Source organism: Anticarsia gemmatalis, chromosome 27 (genome assembly GCF_050436995.1).
Source record: "Anticarsia gemmatalis isolate Benzon Research Colony breed Stoneville strain chromosome 27, ilAntGemm2 primary, whole genome shotgun sequence".
In the NCBI taxonomy this organism is placed as follows: Eukaryota; Metazoa; Arthropoda; class Insecta; order Lepidoptera; family Erebidae; genus Anticarsia; species Anticarsia gemmatalis.
The window spans coordinates 718,605-741,750 of NC_134771.1; the positions used below are offsets into that span (position 1 = coordinate 718,605).

Here is a 23,146-nt window from a genome sequence, read left to right on the forward strand (position 1 = left end):
GACTGTCAAAGATCTTCGAAAATGACAGCCGGGACCCACAATTGAACGTGCCTTCCGAAACACGGAGGAACTCGATATCTTTAATGTAGTTATCTATGCATGAAACCTTGCATGCCTAAAAGTTAAATACATTTATTGAGGGCATCCTAAGTCCCCAACCCGCATTTGACCAGCGTGGTGGACTCAAGGCCTAACCCTTCCCTCGTTTGGAAGGAGACCCTTGCCCAGCAGTGGGACAGTAATGGATTAAAAAAAGTTATATATCGGGAAGGACATTTTATCAACCAATGTGGTAATTTTCCTAGGCCTCAATAACAAAAGATTTCGCAATAATTCCTTAGAGAATGACATTGTTGTAATAATATTATTATAAATATTTGTAATAATAAATCATTGATCGTGATGCAATTCGCATAATTATTCCAATGCCGGCCACAGTTATGTATTTAGCATATCTCGCTAATTCCCCGAAGGAGTGGGCAGTAGTGGACTTTTACATATTTATGTTGCATAAAGATAATAATAGGTGAGGTGGCCTCTGTTGTCTGGGTGGTATATAGGATAGCTGATCACAAGGTCTCAGGGTTGATTCCGAAGTAAAGTGCTACCTTATTAATTTGTACTAATATTAAAAAATTGTAGGTTTTTTGTTGAGCGCGCTAATCTCAGGAGCTACCGGTGCGAATTGAAAAAATCTTTTACTGTTGGATAGTCTATTTATTAAGGAAGGCTATAGGCTATATAACATCACGCTACAAACAATAGGAGCAGAGTACCAGTAAAAAAAAATACAAAAACGGGGAAAATTATGACCCATTCTCTCTTATGTGACGCAAGCAAAGCAGCTCGAGTCAGCTAGTATAAGAATATTTGTAAATAGTACCCCAGAGTTTGGTAAAGTGTCCAATAGGCACGTCACTAATTAGATTAGTATTGTAAATGGCGTTGTGACGTTAACAATGGTTTTTAATTCGCCATTAACTAAGCACTTTAATTAAATTCCGCGATGCTAATTACAATGAACTTAAACTCACTGTCTGCTAATAGGACAATCATTTACTAATTAGTAATAATGATTCGATTCAAAGAAAAGTCGTTACCTAATTTTAATCGAAGTTATTGATTGGATCTTCGTCACTTAAAAAAAAAATTACTCCTAGATACTTACCCTCTTATTCATAAACACACTATAAACCTACTTTAGTTAAAAAGCTTCTATAATATGTTTTCTCTTTTTCTTTACGCTAAGGAGTGAAAGAAACAAAACACGTTATAAGCCTTCCATAATTTCATATCTTTTTATGAATAAGAGAGTAATCTCCTACTTCCAACTATCTTCTATCAAGCAGAATGATTTTTTATTTTTCCATATATTTTGTAAGTATCTTGTACTCGTAACCGGCGGTCCTGTATGACAAGATGTATGGATGTGAATGAGGCAAGGGAAGTTTGTAAGGATCGTACCAAGTGGCGTAATTTTGTTTCTGCTTACTACTATGGGAAAATGCGTGAATTTGTGTATATTTTTCTATAAAATTAAGTAAAATTATTTAAAATTACTATTAATATTATAAAATAATTGTAATACTTACAAAACACGCTCAGCCCAACCCATCTATGTCGGGAACGTTTCATTTTGTTTACACCAACTGTAACAATGGAAATATCATATTAATAACATGGCACCCATTTTTACATAGTTTTAACTAAAAATAACATAAACAACAAATAATAAATAAACAAAAAAATATGATTAAGTTCATAAACACAATCCGTAAAAAATGTTTAAAACCGTCTGTTTATCTTTTTTGTTACGCTCCTACAAGTAAACCGCTAAACATATCTTGATGAACTCTTGCAAGGAAGCAGGTGAAGAGCTGGAATCAAATATAAGCTTCTGCTTTTAAAATCTGCTGCTAATTGGCGAAACCGGCGAGTACGCAGTAATTTAAAGTAATACTACAAAAAATACAAAATAAATCTTAAAAAAAATTTACAATATCACGCCGTGTAGGCCGAGGTGTATTCGTTTGCCGTATGGTTAGTGGTCAAGCTAGTGTAAATTTGTTCAAGCCACCCGAAGGCTTTTGACGTGGCTTAACGACTGTTATCTTAGTTGACAACAACCAAGACCGACTTTGTACGAGCCCTCCGAAGCACGGAGACGCCCAGCTCAAATACCATTAACAATCTTAGTCCCAAATAATAAGGGGATAGCCAATTGCCATATACCCGGCATGTGGACAATCTCCGGGCCACTAGTATGAATTTTTCTAATATAAATTGTTTAAAGTAGTTACATTTGTAACCCAAATAATCCAAAATGAATCTCTACAAAGTATAATATAACTATGAAGAAATTTCAACACAATATTGATGATAAAATCATACCTGCTATGAACAATCTCAAATCAATTTGTTACGATTAGTTATTGTTCCATTGAGTTAAGAAGTAAAAGTTTTATAAGTATTTCAACAGCGTTATGAAAATGACCTATAAATAATCTTCTTATTTTATATCTTTAACTAAAAAGATATAAGTATACTAGCTGACGCAACTTTGCTTGCGTCACATAAGAGAAAATGGGTCATCATTTTCCCCGTTTTTGTAACATTTTCATTGCTAACAAACAAACTATACTTACAAGCTTATAATAATATATTAGTATAGAAGTATAGATATCGATGTGTTGCAAAGAGGTAATTTGCGTAGTACCTACTCGTAACCGACGGTCCTGTATGACAACATGTATGTATGTGAATGAGGCAAGGGAAGTTTGTAAGGATCGTACCAAGTGGCGTTCTTTGATCTCTGCCTGCCCCTATGTGAGAAAAGGACGTGATTTCATGTATTTTTGTTAAAACATATCGCAATATTGGAGGTATTATGAAAAGATGTTTGGATGTGAATTAAGCCAAACTAATTCTTAGTTATCGTAACAAGTGACGACTTTATTCTCTGCCGTTCCCTGAAGGAAACGAGGCATCCTACTTATTTAAATACACTGTGATTTTAATTTAAATCCTAAGAAATAGTCCTTAAAAAACTGTAAAATAATAATATCGTCTTTGCTCTATCTAGAGAAAGAATTTACCAATATTTTTAACAACCGGTTTCTAAAGTACATTTAGCGGAAGTTTATCTATTCAATAATATTTTAGCTTATATAAACATGACAGTTTGAATAGGTAAACTACCGCTAAATGTACCTCAGAAACCGGGCATAAGTTTTATATACATAAATTCAGTCGCTTTCACGTGACAGAAGGACAAACAAGCAAGCACACGATGACATTAATAACATTTTACTATCAATATTATTAATAGCCTAACATCAAAAAAATAATCAAAAAAATCCATCCAAAAAGAACATCACAATAAAAGTTATCCAAAGGTCATGACACCGTTTTCTTTTATAAAAAAAGCCGTACAATTTGACCTCTATCGGGAGTCGAACTCGTAACGCTTACATAACGAGTCGAGACAATGGATCGGCTGCGCCGGCGCATCGGATAACTGACAATCTATAGGTCGGATTCAAATAAGACCGGACGTTATATAATTAAAGTTAAATTTATAATAAGTTGATTGATAACTTAGCCTATGCGGAAGGCTTTCAGTTAAACTGGGTAGTTGTTTGTTAGTGGTCAACCTAGTGTCAAAGTTGTTCAAGCCGCCTGAGAGGCCTTTGACGTGGCTTAACAACTGTTATCTTAGTAGATAACAACCGGGACCGACTTTTAACGTGCCCTCCGAAGCACGGAGACGACCAGCTGAAATACCACTCTGCGGTCACCCATCTATGGAATGACCGCACCAAGAGTTGCTTAACCCACAGATCGTTTACAGACCGGTACGCAAGTGGCTATAGACATGGTAGTTGACTGGGTTAACAAAAAAATATTAAACTTGTACTTGTAAAAGGTTCATCTAAAATGCTCAGACTATGTCATTTTTTTCGTAAATAATGTTGAAATTGTAATTATTACAGACTAAGCTAGTATTCGAATAATCTCAATAGTAGCCCGGGGTTTGGTAATGCGCCCCGTATATGGCAATAGTCTCGCCCCCTATTACATGGGACTAACATTATTAATGGCAAAACTTGGGTGTATTTCATACCTATCTACCCACACCTTAGGGTAAAACAGGCGTGATATTTGTATGAATTTGTGATATTAACAATTTACTCGATACAAACTCGCCCTTTTGTCAAGCGATAGACATTATATCACCACACTACTAAACAATGCAAGGTAACGCAATTCACTTTTAAACGATTCAGTTTCATATACTACATAACAACTGCCAGTTTAATATAGCCACTATATAATAACTGAATTATTGATTATTGAATAATTAATCTCCAATTATACAGAATCAAAACTACAGGATAGCATTATTAGCGATGGTTCGCGATGTTTCTTTTATAATAATAAATTTTAATTATGTATCGAGAAATTTCGAATTTAATGTTACTGAATTATAGACAAAAACTAACACACATTGTGAGGTAAATCAATGCTTGAAACATATGAACAAAAGTTTTCTTTTAGTAACAACAAAACATTTTTTTAATTTTTAAAATATTGCTTATATTTAAAGGATTCTAAATTGCAATCACAAATACCACGTTTTTAAGTTAACAATGTTAGTCCCATGTAATAGGGGGCGAGCCTATTGCCATATACCGGGCACGTTACCAAACTCCGAGCTATTATTGAGAATATTCCAACAAGCATAGGAAAATCTAATAATACTTATTAATTATTCTAATGTAATTTATTATTAAAAGCAAAGTTAAGACCAATATTTCCTGTGGAGTCAACAAAAAGTGGAACTGATTCAGGTTTTAATATCTTGTCTATTTGTGAAATCACCGTAAATTTTGCATACTAGACAATTATTTCTTAGCGTAATAATTTTTTCATAAAAAATACATATTCAATCACATAAATATGAAAATTATGACAATTTCAAGAAAATTCTAAATATACCTCATTGTCCCACTGCTGGGCAAGGGTCTCCTCCCGTAATGAGGGGGGACTTTGCATACCTTCAAGAACTGCTTTAAAGAATAGTTTCATTGCAATGATTTCCTCACCGTTAGAACAAATGATATTATTTCTAATACATATTGGAATAGGAATGTTTCATTTAAATATTCGATTACACATATAATCTCTAAACGTATAATATGCTATTAAAAGAAGTATATCAAAACAATGAAAGAAATAGCATGAAATAATAAAAACGTGAAATTAAAGAAAAATAATTAACTCACAATCATAGTTGCAATCCGCGTGTGTGTCCCACTACATCACAGAAAAAACTGAACCGAAATCTAGCAAAACAGATCGAAAATGAATATTCTCGTTTCCAATACCGGTTTTTTATTATAATTAACATTTTGTCTAGTACAACTTGTTTGAAGGAGGACGTATGTCACGTGTAATAGAAAAATATATATTTCTCCATATTTTTCCATAATACATTGATTCTGTGGCGCGGTGGGTAGAGTATCTAACTACTGATCATGTAGTCTTGGATTCAATTCCCGGTTCGGACAAAGAACTAATAGTCTTTCTAATTAATATGAAAATATTTATTTTGTCAATAGTAGTCCGGAGTTTGGTAACATGCCCGGTATATGACAATAGACTCGCCCCCTATTACATGGGACTAACATTGTTAATAGCGAAACGTGGTTATTTCATACACCTGAGCCTAAACTTTGGGTATTTTTTTATCGTATGGTTAGTGGTCAACCTAGTGTCAAAGTTGTTCAAGCCGCCCGAAAGACTTTTAGCATGGCTTGCGACTGTTATCTTAATTGACAACAACCGGGACCGACTTTTAACAAGCCTTCCGAAGCACGGAGACGCTCAGTTCAAATACCACTATACGGTCACCCATCTATGGAATGGCCGTTCTAAGGGTTGCTTAACTCACAGATTGTTTACCGACCGGTGAGCGCAACTGGGTGATTATGGGTGATTCTTAATTAAATTAATCCTGTTTCTCGTACATTTCGTAAATCGCCATATTTTTTTATTATTATGGCTTATTGTTAAACATTTTCTGGGTCTCTGAGGTCAATATTATACATGATTTGGCAAGAAACCATTACATTACAATGATGTGAACTCATCAGAATAAGTCTAGCAGTTTTATGTTTTAATAAATATTAATAGGAGCGTTGATGATGTGAATTTTTACATATTGCTACATTTTTTGGTATAATTTTTTATAATAATGTATTTTGACAGATACTAAAATTGTGTTAATTTGACAGTTTTTGTCATGAAGTCTCGGGTTCGATTTTCCGTCTGAGTTATTCTTGTGTAAGAGTTAAAAAGCTGCCCCGAAACGTTTAGTCGTTGATTGTACCCCAAGTGTACTAGGGACTTTAGAGGTAGTTTTTCCAACATTTTTAAATAGCCTTTTTTAATAAACGAACTATTTAATTCAACACAATAAATAACAATTCGAAACAATAGTTCCTGATATTAACGCATTCATACTAACAAACTCTATCGCTTTTAACTGCCTCTGTGGCTCAGAGGTTTAGGTCGCCAAGCCGTTACCATTGCGTCGTGAGATCGTGGGTTCAATTTCCACATGGAACAATTATTTGTGCGATCCACAAATAATAGTTTTGGGTCTGGTCGTACTTTATGTCCTTTGTTTGTATTTGTAAAAGTCCCCGCGACACAAGAGCAATTCTTAGTGCGGTAGTTGTCTTTTAAAGAAAAAAAAAATACTTTATCGTACATTGTACATAAAGATTGTATACATATAACATGTATGCTATAATGTATGTATGTTTGTACAGTGTATAAAACCTTGGAGATATCTAAGTTATGTTGACAGTTTGACTTAAGTAAGACTGGTTGAAGATTCTTGTTAAATAAATAATGGCCTCTTTAAGGTAAACGTTTAAAAAATAAACCGATTAGTAAACTTAGTGTTGGTACAAAATATAAAAACGTTGGATTATTAATCCATACTTCCATACTAATATTATAAATGCGAAAGTAACTCTGTCTGTCGGTCTGTTACTCAATCACGCCTAAACTACTGAACCAATTTGCATGAAATTTAGTATGGAGATATTTTGATACCCGAGAAAGGACATAGGCTACTTTTTACCCAGGGAAAATGACGCATTTCTATGGGAAAATTCAGGTGGCGGACGAAGTCGCAGGAAAAAGCTAGTAAATAATAAATATCATTTGACAACTCACACACGGTCATCTGGTTTCAAACCAAGCAGAGCTTGTACTATGGTAACTAAATAACTGATAAACATACTTATATACTTCTAAATACGTACTTATATAGATACATTAACAACCAGGCTCAGAACAAATACTCGTGCTCATCACACAAATATTTGTCCCGGGTGGGATTCGAACCCACCACACGCGGCGTTTGTTGCGGCAAGGTGACCACGTTAAACACTGCGTCAAAGTAAATTAAACGAAATTGTTTGGTTTGAAATCAAATGACCGTGTGTGAGTTGTCCAATGATATTTATTATGAAAAGTTAAGAATATCTAAACGTAATTTCTTGAACATTAATTAACTATTAACAACTTGTATTTATTAAATACTTGCAACATTTATACAATTTCATAATAGGCTTGACATTCTATTTTATAAATTTCAAGGATTTTTTTCATTAAAGTCGAGAGTTTATTATTATGACCGATAGATGGCATTAGAAGTTACATAAAAAAATATCATTTGGTGCAACATATCAGTCTAGCCTTCCAATCTCACCGGGTGCAGCTGAATACCAGTATTTTACATGAAACGACTGACTATCGGACCTCCACAACCCAGTTACCTGTGTTATAACACCATACACTTAGTAAGACTGGTTGTCAGACTTTTAAGGTTTCTGACTACTGGTGAAAACTGTCAGATTGATCTTAAATAACAGCTGGGATCCACAATTTAACCTGACTTTCGAAACATAGAACTCGATATGGTAAACCTACAAAGGCCAACCTCGGCAAGCGTAGCTTAACCTGAGACATCAATCGATAAACAAAATTTATACATATGCTCTTTTTACGTTTAAAAATCTTTCTTCGTAGACAAAGTCTTGAGCAAAATACAGTGTAAAAATATAATGAAATGCGAGTATGTGAAAATGAAAGTAGAGTGAACAATGGATTCAGAGTATTTAAAATATTACGCAAACAATTAATGTTTTTATCTCATACGTTACACTTTGTGGTTTTCGTAACATTTTACTTAGAACTTTTACACATTAGGCGTATAAAATAGACGATGGTTCGAATCAAAAACTTTTATATGTGATGTGTGTATTATAATTATTAATGATCACTTGTTCTAACGGTGAAGGAAAACATCGTGATGCAAGGTTGCTTGCATGTCTGAGAGTTCTTTAGAACAGTTCTTGATGGTATGCAAAGTCTCCAAACCGCACTGTTATATTGGGTACCCCAGCAGCGGGATATAAATTTATTTATTTTATTCATTGTCATTTTTTATAGTCACATTATTACATGGGTCTAACATTTTTAGTGGCCATATGGGGTCTCTTTCCTATTTCTTACATCTTCCGGTATAACAGGCGTAATGTTATGTATGTATGAAATATTGTTATATTCTCGCGTCACAGTTTTCGTTGCCATACTCACGGCTTACGAAACGGCTTGACCGATTCTCATGAAATTTTGAGAGCATATTGAGTAGGTCTGAGAATCGGCCAACATCTATTTTTCATACACATAAGAGACACTATTTTTTTTAAATTTATATGGCAAAGAAACGTTTGTCGGCTAGTATTATAATAAGATTTTGAACATTAGACTAATCTTTTAAAGACCATTTTTTAAGCAAAGTCGTGAAAGACGCTGAATCTGTAACCGCCCTTAGAAATAATTTTACATTTTATGAATAATTCGCACTATTTAATTCATGAATTAAATTAAAATGTTATAAAAAGTTGTTAAAATAATTACGCAATTTTAATGTTTTGTTAGATAAAGTTGTATTTAAAGTTAAATTATGTAAAAATTACATAAAATACTTTTTTAATTTATTTAATTGTCTGTCGGAAGTAATTTTTTTCTTGTTTTTTCATAATTTTATGATCTTGTGGTGAATTTTTAACTAAATTCATTATTTAGAAAAAAAAACTTAGTATGAAATTCTTCATCAGCGTAGCCTTTCTCTCAACTATGTTGGAGTCGGCTTCCAGGCTCACCGGATGCAGCTGAATACCAGTATTTTACATGGAGCGACTGTCTGTCGAGCCTCCACAACCCAGTTACCTGGGTTATAACACAATAATTAAATTATTTTTTTTTTACCAGAAGGGGTAATATGTCTATGAAATACACCCCCCTTTTCGCCATTAACAATGTTAGTCCCATGTAACAGGGGCGAGTTTATTACCATACATTTTCAGTTACCAGTCGGCCAAAAGGTCAAACTTTACAAATTGCTGCAAACAAAACAGTGCCTAACATGGGAACCGAACGTGTTATCTTGCGGTACAATTACACTTATATGCAACAATAGTAGGAAGTTGCGTACGAGCATGTACAGACCATTGTTTTATTTTGTGTTGCCCGTTATACATATACTTTAAATCAGTGGTTCTTAACCAGTGGTCCGCAGAGGTCAAAATGTGGTCCGCGAATGATTTCAAAATTTTGAATTTTCAGGATGATTATTCCACCTTATTTTTAATATACTAACATGGTGGTCCCTGCTTACAGGAATAATATAAAAGTGGTCCCGAACTAAGAAAAGGTTGGGAACCCCTGCTTTAAATAAACGAATCAAGATTCAGTACCTATAAATTATATTTACTAGATTGTTAGACCATTCTTAGTAGCCCTTTCATCGGCCAATAAGTCTGTAAAGTTTTTGTAAAAGAATAGTTAAAAAGTTTTTGTCTTTTCGTAGGATATCATATGATGTGTAATTTTACATATATATTTTTAATTAGCCTGTTTCTATGTCCCACTGCTGAGCAAAGACCTCACTCCTGAGATTCCAGGTCTCCTCGGTTTATCGATAGTTGCGTCTGGCCATCCATCCAGGAACCAGGTCACCCCACCAATAATAATTCAATTATAGTGCTGGAACTTAAAAATATAAATGCACTTGGGGCATTTATTTTATTACAAAGACAATGTCGTTAAAATTGTTTTTTAATACTTTTATTGAGGGGTGCAAATCCCACCCGCGACAATTAATTTTGTGATGATGCATCTTTTCTGAGCCTGGTTGTTAATTTATCTATGTAAGTATGCTCTAACGGTGAAAGAAAACATCGTGAGGAAACCTTGCATGCCTAAAATTGGTTTCATACATTTATTGAGGGCATGCAAAGTCCCCAACCCGCACTTAGCCAGCGTGGTGGAGTCAAGGTCTAACCCCCTCCCCCTCGTTTGGAAGGAGACCATTGCCATGCGTTAAGAAGTATCATAAGTACGTCTATCAGTTATATATAGCCTGGTTGTCAATTTATCTATATAAGTATATATTTAGAAGTATTTATGTATGTTTATCAGTTGTCTGGTTACCATAGTACAAGCTCTGCTTAGTTTAGAATCAAATGACCGTGTGTGAGTTGTCCAATAATATTTATATTTGTATGTATGTATACAAAATCACTAGTAAACGCTAGTTTATAACGGAAACTGAAGCAGTCTGTTACACAACAAGAGGTTTTCTAACTGTCACAGTGATTGATTTAGCTTAAAGAGAAATACAGGAAGATATAGTGCATTAATATTAATATCTAGGCACGGCTTTACAAAATGTATGTAGTTTATACATACGTAATATATCGGGTGTTATAGGCAGGTGAGGAGCTCGTGGTTTAGTTAACAACAGCCGCGCGGATCGATCTCTGAGGTTAAGCAACGCTTGCCGAGGTTGATCTGCGGATGGGTGACCATCTTATACATCTTTAGAAAGCACATTTAATTGTGGGTCCCGGCTGTCATTTTCGACAGTCGTTAACAGAAGCTAGAAAGTCTGACAACCAGTCTTACCGAAGGGTATCGTGTTATATCCCAGGTAACTGGGTTGTGGAGGTCCGATAGGCAGTCGCTCCATTTAAAATATTGGTATTCAGCTGCACCCAGTGAGACTGGAAGCCGATTCCAACATAGTTGGAAGAAAGGCTAGACTGATGATTATCAGCAGGTGTAGATAGAGGTGGATAAAATACAGGTAGTTTCGATTGCAATGTAAGTCATATGTGCTACCTCCGTGGCGCAATGGTAAAGGTCGCCACGCCAAAACTCTAAAACGGAGGTTCTCGGTTCGATTCCCACACAGAACAATTATTTTTGCGATCCACAAATAATTGTTTTGAGCCTAGTTGCGCTTTGTGTCCGTTGTTTGTATGTTTGTAAAAGTACCCGCGACACAAGAGTGATTCTTAGTGCGGGAATTTTCTTATTAAAAAAAAACTCATATGTACCAATTTATCAGATTAAAAAGACCAAAAATTATTGTCTGACCCGGGAATCAAACCCGGGACTTTGTGATCAGCAGTCGTATATTCTACCGCCTAGACCACAATGATAGCTGAAGACATGTCTTCTTACGTCTTAAGTTGTCGTTCTAACTTAGAATTTTGTTTTCGATGAAACTCTGACATCTGGCAATGAATAAATACTGAAAAAGGTATGTTTCCACACAGGATTCGAACTTGTGACCTCTATTTACTTACCTATACTTTACTTACAGTAATTAAAGGACATAATAATAATGTATGTATGTATACACACCTATACTTTACTTCAATGAGAAAAGGGCGTAATAACTACGTATGTATGTATGTATGCATGCACATACAAGTATTTAATAAGGCTATATACAGCGTTCGTTCACTACTACACGTACTACTCGTTCACTTGCTATGTCCTTGCCGATACTTTTACTTATTGTATCGCGAGTGTTTTAAACAAAGAGGTAGAATAAGGGCTTAATACTGGATTGTGGAGGTTAGTTGTCAAACTAGTGTCAAAGTTGTTCAAGCCCGAAAGACCTTTGACATGGCTTAACGACTGTTATCTTAATTGATAACAACCGGGACCGACTTTTAACGTGCCCTCCGAAACACGGAGACGCCCAGTTCAAATACGACAATGCGGTCACCCATCTATAGAATGACCGCGCCATGGGTCGCTTAGCCCACAGATCGTTTACCGACCGGCACAGCTCACATGTCTTGGGAACCTCATTAGTGCATTGCCTAGATTCGAATCCTCTACCTCTTGAATTGAAGGCAAGCACTTAGTCAAGTATCACTCTTCTCCTTAACTCCTTAACCTATTAATGTCCCACTGCTGGGCCAGGGTCTCCTCCCGTAACGAGGGAGGGGTTAGGCCTTGAGTCCAACACGCTGGTCAAGTGCGGGTTAGAGACTTTGCATGCCCTCAATAAATGTATTAAACAAATTTTAGGCATGCAAGGTTTCAAGTATCACTACTATCGTAGATTACCCAATAAAAATTATATTTCGTATTCTTACATAACACTTAACAACAATGGTATATAACGCTACTAAAGGAGAAAGCGGGTAGGCAGCGGAGCGTTGCATGCGTATGGTCAATGGAAACGACCTTGTGGTGCAATAAATGGATTACATACGACTAGCAATAGATAGACTAGCGACTGGCGATAGCAATAATAGTCGTATTAGTAGTAGATGCTTAATTTCTGCAAACTACCTTTTGTGATTTAGGTGGTGGTGTATACGACTACTGAACACGAGGTCCCGGCTTCGATTCCCGCGTAGGATCAATTGCTATTGGTCATTTCTAATTTGGATTAGAATATTTTTCAACAGTAGACCGGAGTTTGGGAACGTGCCCGATAGAGGGCAGTAGGCTCGTCCCCTATTACATGGGACTAACATTGTTAATGGCGATACGTGGGTGTATTTTAAACACCCCTGTCTACACCTTTGGGTATATTATTATGTATGTATGTATAAAGATTAGCTGATTTGACTGGTAGTCAAGTAGCCTATCTATCTATGCATTTAAAACTCTTCCGTTACTGACTGACTGATGGACAACGCACACCCGAAACTACAGAGCGTAGAAACTTGTATGAAGATTCCTTAGAAAATGTAGTGAAGCACTAACCCCTGGTTTCTGAGGTACATTTAGCGGTAGTTTATCTATTTAATAGCGTTAAAGCTCATATAAACATGACAGTTTGAATAGATAAACTACAGATTAATGTGCCTTAAAAAACCGGGAAGAGAGGTTTTTTGTAATTTCCACACCAAAGGAGATGTAATTGCACATGGGCACAGCTGCTGACGAAAAGTTAGTTTAATAAAAACCACGTAAATCCATGTGTAACAGCTAGATTATACAGAATTAGGTGAAACTTCACGCTAGTAAGCGTGTGTCACGTACAGTAGGTACCGTTACATAAACGTTAGGGCAATATTACGTGTTACATTGGTGATTGTATTCAAATTGACATGTTTATTATAAGGCAGTTTTGTAAACGATCGTTGTGGTTTGAAAGAAGATAAAGTGACAATCATTGAGAATGGGATGCTCAGATGGTTTAGTCATGGAGAGAAAATGAAAGGAGGAGGAGACAATGTGTATCCTGTACGATAATATGGACGACAAAAAATGTATGGTAAACTAGCTGACCCGCGCAACTTCGCTTGCGTCGCATAAGAGAGAACGGGTCAAAATTTTCCCCGTTTTTGTAACATTTTTCACTGGTACTCTGCTCCTATTGGTCGTAGCGTGATGATATATTTATAGCCTATAGCCTTCCTCGATATATGTGCTATCTAACACTGACATAATTTTTCAGTTCGGACCAGTAGTTCCTGAGATTAGCGCGTTCAAACAAACGAACAAACTCTTCAGCTTTATAATATTAGTATAGATGAAGCTGGGTAAGTTTGTTAGAAGCGTAACAAGCGGCATTCTTTGGTCTCTGCCTACCCCTATGGGGAAATAGCGCGATTTGATGTATGTATGTGTGTATGCACTCTCGGTAAGCTGCTGTTACATCTGCTAGCAAAGGTTCTCTACAAATTTTTGGTACTATAATTCTATGTATAGTTGTTGACAAAAATACTTAGCAGCCCTGCGGAAAAACAAAAGTTTTGGATGGGAAAATCTCCCAGAAACGTGAACATACTAATTCTCGCTATGTGTTGGGCGATATAACAAACGAAATCGCTAATTTTCGCTCGTCACAAGACGTGGGACATTTCTGGGACGTGCATTCATGCCTTATGACAAATATTGATATGACAGTAGGTTACATACCCGTACATACAAACGAAACATTGCAACTACAAATTAATATCCGTATCCGAGACAAACGTATATAATTAAAACTATGTAATACGCGTGAGAAACCACTGCATTGTGTAAACTTAAAGTACATAGATTTGAAACGACCGTTGTTAGTTTTTTTTGAGGTTAGAGGCCGAAGGTGATTTGAATAAACTGTTTATTCTTTAACTGCCTTTAAAGCTAGTAATCTATTCTAGTATTAGTAGAGTTTGTTTGTTTGAACCCGCTAATCTCAGGAACTGCTGGTACGAATTGAAAAATTATTTGACTGTTGGATAGCCTATTTATTGAGGAAGGCTATAAGGCTGTTGTTTCAAAAACGGGGAAAATGATGACCCATTCTCGCTTACTTGAGCAAGCGAAGTTGCGCTGATCAGCTAGTATGTACTCCATACTAATATAATAAATGCGAAAATAACTCTGTCTGTTACTCAATCACGCCTAAACTACTGAATCAATTTGCATGAAATTTGGTATGGAGATATTTTGATACCCGAGAAAGGACATAGGCTACTTTTTACCCCGGGAAAATGACGCATTTTCATGGGAAAATTCAGGTGGCGGACGAAGCCGCGGGTAAAAGCTAATAATAGAAACTAATTTATGTGTACTTTTGAATGCTTTTAGTATCTATTATTCTTATTCAGAACGAATATAATTTTGTGTAAGCTACAAATTGTTTTCTCGGCTTATATTTTGAGTTCGATGTTTGTTTCAATAGTCCGCGACACAGGTTTCATTCTTATTGCAGGCATCTTTAAAAAACAAGTTGCTTGCCGACTCGATAGAATGTAAATGATGTTGAATACTATTTCTTATTTTGTCAAGGAATGTGGCTACTTGAAAGGTCACCAGTTAATAAGTGTAGAGTGAGAAAACTGCAGTAAAGACGAGATTTTTTTCCATACATCTATACTTTTAATACTATAAATCTGAAGAGTTTTTCTAATCTGTTTGTTTGAACGCGCTTATTTCAGGAACTACGGGTCCGATTTGAAATTTATTTCAGTGTTAGATAGCCCATTTATTGAGGAAGGCTATATGTCATCACGCTACAACCAATAGGAGCAGAGTAACAGTAAAAAATGTAACAAAAACGGGGAAAATGATGACCCATTCTCTCTTATGTGACGCAAGCGAAGTTGCGCGGGTCAGCTAGTAATATATAACGGTGAAGGAAAACATCGTGAGGAAACCTTGCATGCCTAAAAATTTTGTTTAATACCCGCACTTGGCCAGCGTGGCGGACTCAAGGAAACCCTCCGCCTCGTTTGGGAGGAAACCTGTTTTTGATCAGTTCAAATATCACTACACGGTCACCCATCTATAGAATGACCGCACCATGGGTTGCTTAACCCACAGATCGTTTACTGACCAGTGAGCGCAACTATGTCCCATAAAGCCACGTCTACAATATTCCTACACCTATAAGCCGAGTACACAACGACCTTCGTCTGCAGTTACTGCACCGACCAAGTTTGTAAGGTCATATACCCATACATACATACAAACATACATACATACATACATACATACATACATACATACATACATACATACATACATACATACATACATACATACATACATACATACATACAAGTACTTTGTCCATTGACTCTTGTCATGTGATTGGTTAAATACCTTGACATCGCGATTAAGGGCCGGCTTACGGCTTATGAATTAGTGTCAGATAAACTTTCTGCTGGATAAAGTGACAGGAAAATGTATGAAAATAAATGTTGAAATTTCTTCTAATAAGTTATCTGATACTTAACGAGAGGTGGTTAAATCGGGCCTTTAATAAATATATAAGTATGTTTATCAGTTATTTAGTTACCATAGCACAAGCTCTGATTAGTTTGGAATCAAATGACCGTGTGTGAGTTGTCCAATGATATTTACTTAAAGTTATGAGACTTATAGCAATACTGGGCACACACAGTGTATTGTAACAACGGTATACAGTCATAATGGACGTGACAGGTTTTTGTTGTCTGACCGACATATGAGTTGTGTAATGCATTGTAACGTTACTTAGGCTTATTGTTGCTTGTCTCGGCTTCCGTGTAAGCCGATGGACGGCTTTAGGCTTTTCGTGTTACATGATTATTATCTAATATTAGTTAAACACGTTTAAAGTTGTATTCATTTCAGTACCTTGTAAGTTGATATTTTAAGTAAAAGTTTTTGAACAAAATTAAAGTGAAACATTATGAACTTTTTTATGAAATTTATACGTAACTGTGTTTTGGTTTCAGCTGCTTTTATTCAAATATTTATATTTACTTCTATATACATACCTACTTATTTAGATTAACAGAAAACCGTGTTAATTACATAGATACACAAAATTTCGCCTTTTTCCCATTCTTCTTCTTATCGTATGGTAAGTGGTCAACCTAGTGTCAAAGTTGTTCAAGCCGCCCAAAGGCCTTTAACGTGGCTTAACGACTGTTATCTTAATTGACAACAACCGGGACCGACTTTTTACGTGCCCTCCGAAGCACTTTTTCCCATAATTGGGAGCCTTAGAGTCCAAAGCCACTTGCTACGATCCTTACAAACTTTTCTTGCTTCATTCACATTCATACATTTTGTCATACATCACCAGTTAAATGACTTAATTATTAGGTCGGGGAAAAAGTCTTTTCGCATTATCAGGAGCTCACTGAAATAAACCTAATGAACCGTGTACTTATTTGTGATTCTTGAAGACAAAGAGATTTTACATACATACTATGATGCGAAAAGACTTTTTCCCCGACCTAATATATTGTAAAAAAACCGCATGAGTGAGTGGTTATAAAGTACCAGATATTTGGTATAAAAACCATTTTTGCTACTCGCTTCTGGTTTTACTTGTTGAGTAAGTAAACTGGTTAACTTTGGGTCAGTATTAATTGAAAATATTAACAATTTTGACAAACCAGAAGCATCGGGTTCGATTCATCATGACTTTTATATATTTTTATATCATACTCATATATTACAAACGACTAACCTCACGTGGCCAGCGTGGTGGAAGCAAGGCCTAAGTCTTCCTCGTTCGAGCAGAAGCTCTTGCCCAGCAGTGGGACAGATTTTGATCAATTTCAGGTGTATGAGAAATAATATACCGGAAAACGACTTATCTCTACATTTCTAAACGAGTATGGCTGAAAATATAACACTTTTTTTCTAATCCAATTTTCAAAAAGCTCAACTTAATTTACAATTGAACAAAAGTGGTCACCCATCTAAAATACGTCCTCATTATAGTTTGCTTACCACAATCTTTTACTATGAGTGCAAATATAAACACTTTAAAGCAAAAATTGGTCGCAAAAAGTCTTACAAAAATCTAGGTTAAAAGGTTGCCTAAAGTCATAGTATCATTAGAGCATAAGTGTCAATTGTTATCATATAACATAAGACCTTTTTACATTCACTTTGTATTTGCAATACTTGTTATGAGTTGTTTGTTAAATTTGTTTGTTTTTATGTTCAAATATTTACTGTGAAAGGTCTAAGTGGTGGTAGACCTCGGGTTTGATTCCTGAGTTAGGCAATTTTTTTTAGCTACTTAGTTTTATGGGCGTGCTAAATTTAACTATATTTTAATAAATATAGTTCTAGGTATACCTATACTAATATTATAAAGCTGAAGAGTTTGTTTGTTTGTTTGTTTGTTTGAACGCGTTAATCTCAGCAACTACTGGTCCTATTTAAAAAATTCTTTCCGTGTTAGATAGTCCATTTATCGTGGTCGGCTATAGGCTATATATCATCACGCTACGACCAATAGGAGCAGAGTACCAGTAAAAAATGTTACAAAAACGGGAAAATTATGACCCATTCTCTCTTATGTGACGCAAGCGAAGTTGCGCGGGTCAGCTAGTCAACAATAAAGTTTAACGGGCCGCCTATATATACTATAGGACGTAGGAGACTTTATATCCCGGACATTATAACATTTTCACAAGCGAAACCGCGGGAATATAGTATGTTTAACGTTTAACCCTTTCAAAATATTGAAAAACCGCTACTAAAAATCTAGGTCACAAATGAATGCTAATTATATCTAAAATAATGCACTAGCTTGTGTCAAGTGACGTAACGAGGCGGCCATTTTATTATGTAACTATTAGGTCACAGTCTGAGCTAGACTTATCCAGTGCTATAGTGCTTATATCCTTTTAGTTTGTTGATAAAAGCAATCTAGAATGTCCTTCTAGCGTTCTAGCCGATATAAGGCGGCCATTGAAACGGGCCAGCTCGATCCTCTACCACTATCGACTATCGACAACCGGCTAGCTATCGAGTAATTTTGTATGTTTGTTTGTTTGTCGTATGGTTAGTGGTAAACCTAGAGTCAAAGTTGTTCAAGCCGTCCGAGAGCCCTTTGACATGACTTAACGACTATTATTTTAGTAAATAACAGCCGGGACCGACTTTTTACGTGCCCTCCGAAGCACGGAGACGCCCAGCTCAATTACCACTATGTGGTCACCCATCTATGGAATGACCGCGCCAAGGTTGGCTTAACCCACAGATTGTTTGCCGACCGGTGAGCGCAATTGGTTCTGGGCGCCTCAATTTTGTATGAAAATCTGATCAGCGTCTCTATCGCCGTCGTAGGAACTATTTTGGGTACATTTTAAATGTCAAACTTTCGATACTCGACAGTACCGACCGTACAGAATCGCTCTACTGTTCAGAATTTTTATAGAGTCCAAGTGTGTGCACAATACACAGGTACACTCTCTATTGCTTTACTCTCATAGTCCATACAATAAATACGGTGGGAGGGCAGGCGCAGGACCGACGGCTTTACGTGCTCTCCGAGGCACGGAGTTCTACGACCTCAACTTCCATATTCGAGGCAATCTCTGAGAAATTGTTACTAGGCAACTCAAAAAGGACTTTTTTGGCCCGATCTAGGGTCTGAACCCAAGACTTCTGGGAGGCAGTCGCAGTTCGATTCCCGCATAGGGCAACGTAGGGTTATCCGTTGTTTGTATGTTCGTGAAAGTGACGACTCAAGTGCTACAGTTTTTTTTAATAAAAACAACTGCATTTCTTACGTAATAATCAATTTTAGTTCTAATCACATAGTTATGCTAATTACATGATTATTAATAGCAAAATTAATAATTACTAATTAGATAATGAAATGCATTACATTACTAATATTAGATGATGGAGCGGAAATAAATAATAATTAAGTAATTAAAATTAAAAATGATAATTATTACGAAAGTAAGTCAACATTGATTTTATTCAAAATCTTAATAAAACGAAAATATATTTTTTACAACTATGTTGGAGTCGGCTTCCAGTCTCACTGGATGCAGCTGAATACCAGTATTTTACATGGAGCGACTGTCTATCTGACCTCCACAACACAGTTACCAGAATGACTACATGATAACCCTCGGTAAGACTGGATGTCAGACTTTGAAGCTTCTGATTGCTAGCAGTGCTAGAAACACGGAGTAACTCTGCATGCATAATGAGGTCACCCATCTAAAGGCTAACCTCAGCAAACGTAGCTTAACCTGAGGATTCGATTCGGGCGTCACTTAGCCACGAGCTCCTTAACGCAAAAGAAGTCGCTTAAAAGGCTTTTTTTCTCGAAACTGAACTTTATATTCAAATCAATATATTTAGTTCAAATAAAATAAAATATTCTTCGCAATAAAAAGTTCTTTGTCTTAACTTATTTATATTCTTTTAACGTAGAGACACAAACAAAGAAATTTTTGTAAGGTGAATCGGTTGTTTGACGGTCGTGTGAAGTTGGTAAAAAATGTATTTATTTTGGTATTAAAATTGTATCTTTTTGGAATTTATTGGTATATAAATATTGTTAGGTAAAGAATTAGAATAAAGAGTATAGGAATTTTAATTTTATTGAAATTAGTTGTGCCTCGGGTTCGAACCTGAGACCACTTGCGCGGGAGGTGTCAATTTAAACCACTCGACTGTCACTGCTGTTGAACATTATAATATTAGAGCAGAATAATTTTATCAATACCTAAGTGTACAATTAATTTCGATACAAATCAATCAAATGATACACACTTTACAATAGCGATAGAGCAATTTTCTTTTAATTTTCCCCTTAATAATGCAAGAATCAGCCGAGCGTCACCACTTTCATCGTAACGTAATTTCATTCACACATTCAGTCACAGTTATTGGTGCGTGGTCGTTTCGTTTGACTGTTTATAGTTGGCTGTCTCATAATTCAACACTGAAACTTATCACCACGGAATAACTAACCCAAAAGAAAAGGACGTGGTGTCATACTATTTCATTAAAGATAGCTTGGCGCCCATAGCCAGTTGCGCTCACCGGTCGGTAAACGATCTGTGGGTTAAGCAATCGTTGGCACGGTCGTTCTATAGATGGGTGACCGCATAGTGGTATTTGAGCTGGGCGTCTCCGTGCACGTAAAAAGTCGGTCCCGGTTGTCGTCTACTAAGATAACAGTCGTTAAGTCATGTCAAAGGCCTTTCGGGCGGCTTGAACAACTTTGACACTAGGTTGACCACTAACCATTCGATAATAACAACAGTTAAAGATAGCTGTCGCCAATCTCAGCCGATAACATTTAAAGCACACTGAAATATGAAAAGGAATAAACGACTATTACAAAATAAAAATTAATTATTTATAAATAAAAACAAAGGTGTATTTTAATTTATTTTTTAAACTGACCTCTGAACATAAAATTTGACCCCATTATTAGATCAATGACTCCTTAAAGCAAAAACAAAACATTCACATTAATTCTAGAAATAACAAAAAAACTCCCGCTTATTTATTTCAAATAAATATATTAAAAATAATATATTGTTAGTAATAAATTTTACGTCCGATTATTGGTGCATTCACCTTATTATCGGTTTGTCTGTGTGTAAAATAAAGAAAACTTTGGAATTATAAAAAGCTTGGAAGGTCAAAAAACTTGTCACCAGACAGGAATAATAATAGCGTATTTATATATATACTAGAAATATGCCCTGACTTCGCCCATATTATCCGTAGCTGTACCTATCTAGTAGTACGTACATCATATATAATATCTATTTATTTATTTTTTACTTATTACTTATACTTGAATAGGACTTAACCTGTAGTCTCGGCTTCAGATCCCGGGTGGGTCAAAATGTGATGCCGTAGTCTATACTTTTTTGAACGCATTTTTATATTTTTTGACTCAAGGCCAATATAATTTGGAGAGTTTGGAGAATTCTGAGAAAATTTTCACCAGTTGGTAAAGTGTAGAATCCCGTTATATACTCAACAACATTTTAACCAACCGGGGAATCGAACTACGTACACCAATAACCAAAAGATTCACCAATTTAAACAATAAACAAAATCACTGTATTGCATAATAATATTAAATAATAATCCTAATATATCTCGGTCCCATATGGCGAACCTGTTATGTTATAACGGGACAATGATATGGCAAGTCCTGAGTCAATGTTCTTGGGGTTAATGACCCATATACAATACGTGCTTAAGCACGCGACTTCACTCGACTTAAAAAAATATTTACCAAAAAAAAACTTTTACAATTTTGACTGAAACCTTCCTCTTGAATCACTCTATGTTTTAAAAATCTTATCAATTCGTTGTGTAGTTCTAAAGATGTAAGCCCAAGCCCAAACATATAAAGTTTAAAAAAATTACCATCAAAATTAGTCCAAGCAATAAAATTATTATATAAAATAACAATCATAAAAAAAATCAGATGATGAAAAAACAAACTCCATTTTTAAGCCGATTAACTCCCAGTTTCTGAGGTACATTTAGCGGTAGTTTATCTATTCAATAGTGTTTAAGCTCATATAAAAAACTCTATTGAATAGATAAACTACCGGTAAATGTACCTCAGAAACCGGGGGTAAATAAATGTAAAGTTGTTTCAAATGGAATTCGATCCCATTATTACTAAGCATACTCTAACTCTTGCACCATACATGCCGACATGCGAACATGCATAATGCAATGCAAGTAATTTAAAAAACAAGCAACAATTATGACACTAAATTGCATAAAACTAAAAATATTTACAAACTGGATGTCAAATCGTTACACAACTAAATCGATTGTTACCGGCCAGTGGGTGTCAAAGTTGTTTGTTACAATGACCCCGCGAATCTGGGGGTCAATGTACAAATAATTAAAAGTTAAGTGATAGAAAATTGGGGTCTATGGGTGTCTTAAAAGATATTACGGTTGAGTGTTGTAGATCTGAGTTTGTAAAGTAGTGTGTGTTAAAAATGATTATTGTTTTGTTGTGATAACAAATATAAAGTGGAAAAACTTTGAAATTTGATGTTTTGGGAAATATGACTACTTCCGTGACGCAGTGGTTTAGTTCGCCACGCCGCTACCATTGCGTCGAAGTCGTGGGTTGGATTCCTACACGGGAAAATTATTTGTGTGATCCATAAATAATTGTTTCGGGTCTGGTTGTACTTTGTGTCCGTTGTTGTATGTTTGTAAAAATCCCCGCGTCACAAGAGCAATTAATAGATCGGGAGTTGTATTTTTTAAAAATAATAGAAATAATAAAATCACGTCATTTATTTGTGCTATGGAAACGAAAATCTATACTAATATAATAAAGCTGAAGAGTTTGTTTTTTTGTTTGTTTGTTTGTTTGAACGCGCTAATCTCAGGAACTACTGGTCCGATTTGAAAATCTTTCAATGTTAGATAGCCCATTTATTGAGGAAGGCTATATATTATCACGCTACGGCCAATAGGAGCAGAGTACCAGTAAAAAATGTTA

The 23,146-nt window shown here is 35.6% G+C and overlaps 1 protein-coding gene across 5 annotated transcripts in view; it reads right to left on the minus strand.

The window, feature by feature from the left end:
- The window catches only part of LOC142984677 (uncharacterized), a 63,178-nt gene that overhangs the window by 14,531 nt on the left and 25,501 nt on the right, over positions 1-23,146 (minus strand). For 4 of the 5 annotated variants that reach the window (XM_076132431.1, XM_076132432.1, XM_076132434.1 and 1 more), the window contains one exon: positions 1,593-1,649. In XM_076132431.1, coding sequence (XP_075988546.1) covers positions 1,593-1,635 — 43 coding nt within the window. In that variant the 5' untranslated portion in view covers positions 1,636-1,649. Of the gene's footprint in view, positions 1-1,592; positions 1,650-5,285; positions 5,323-23,146 lie in introns of those variants that run through there. The other variant, XM_076132433.1, reaches the window with a different exon arrangement.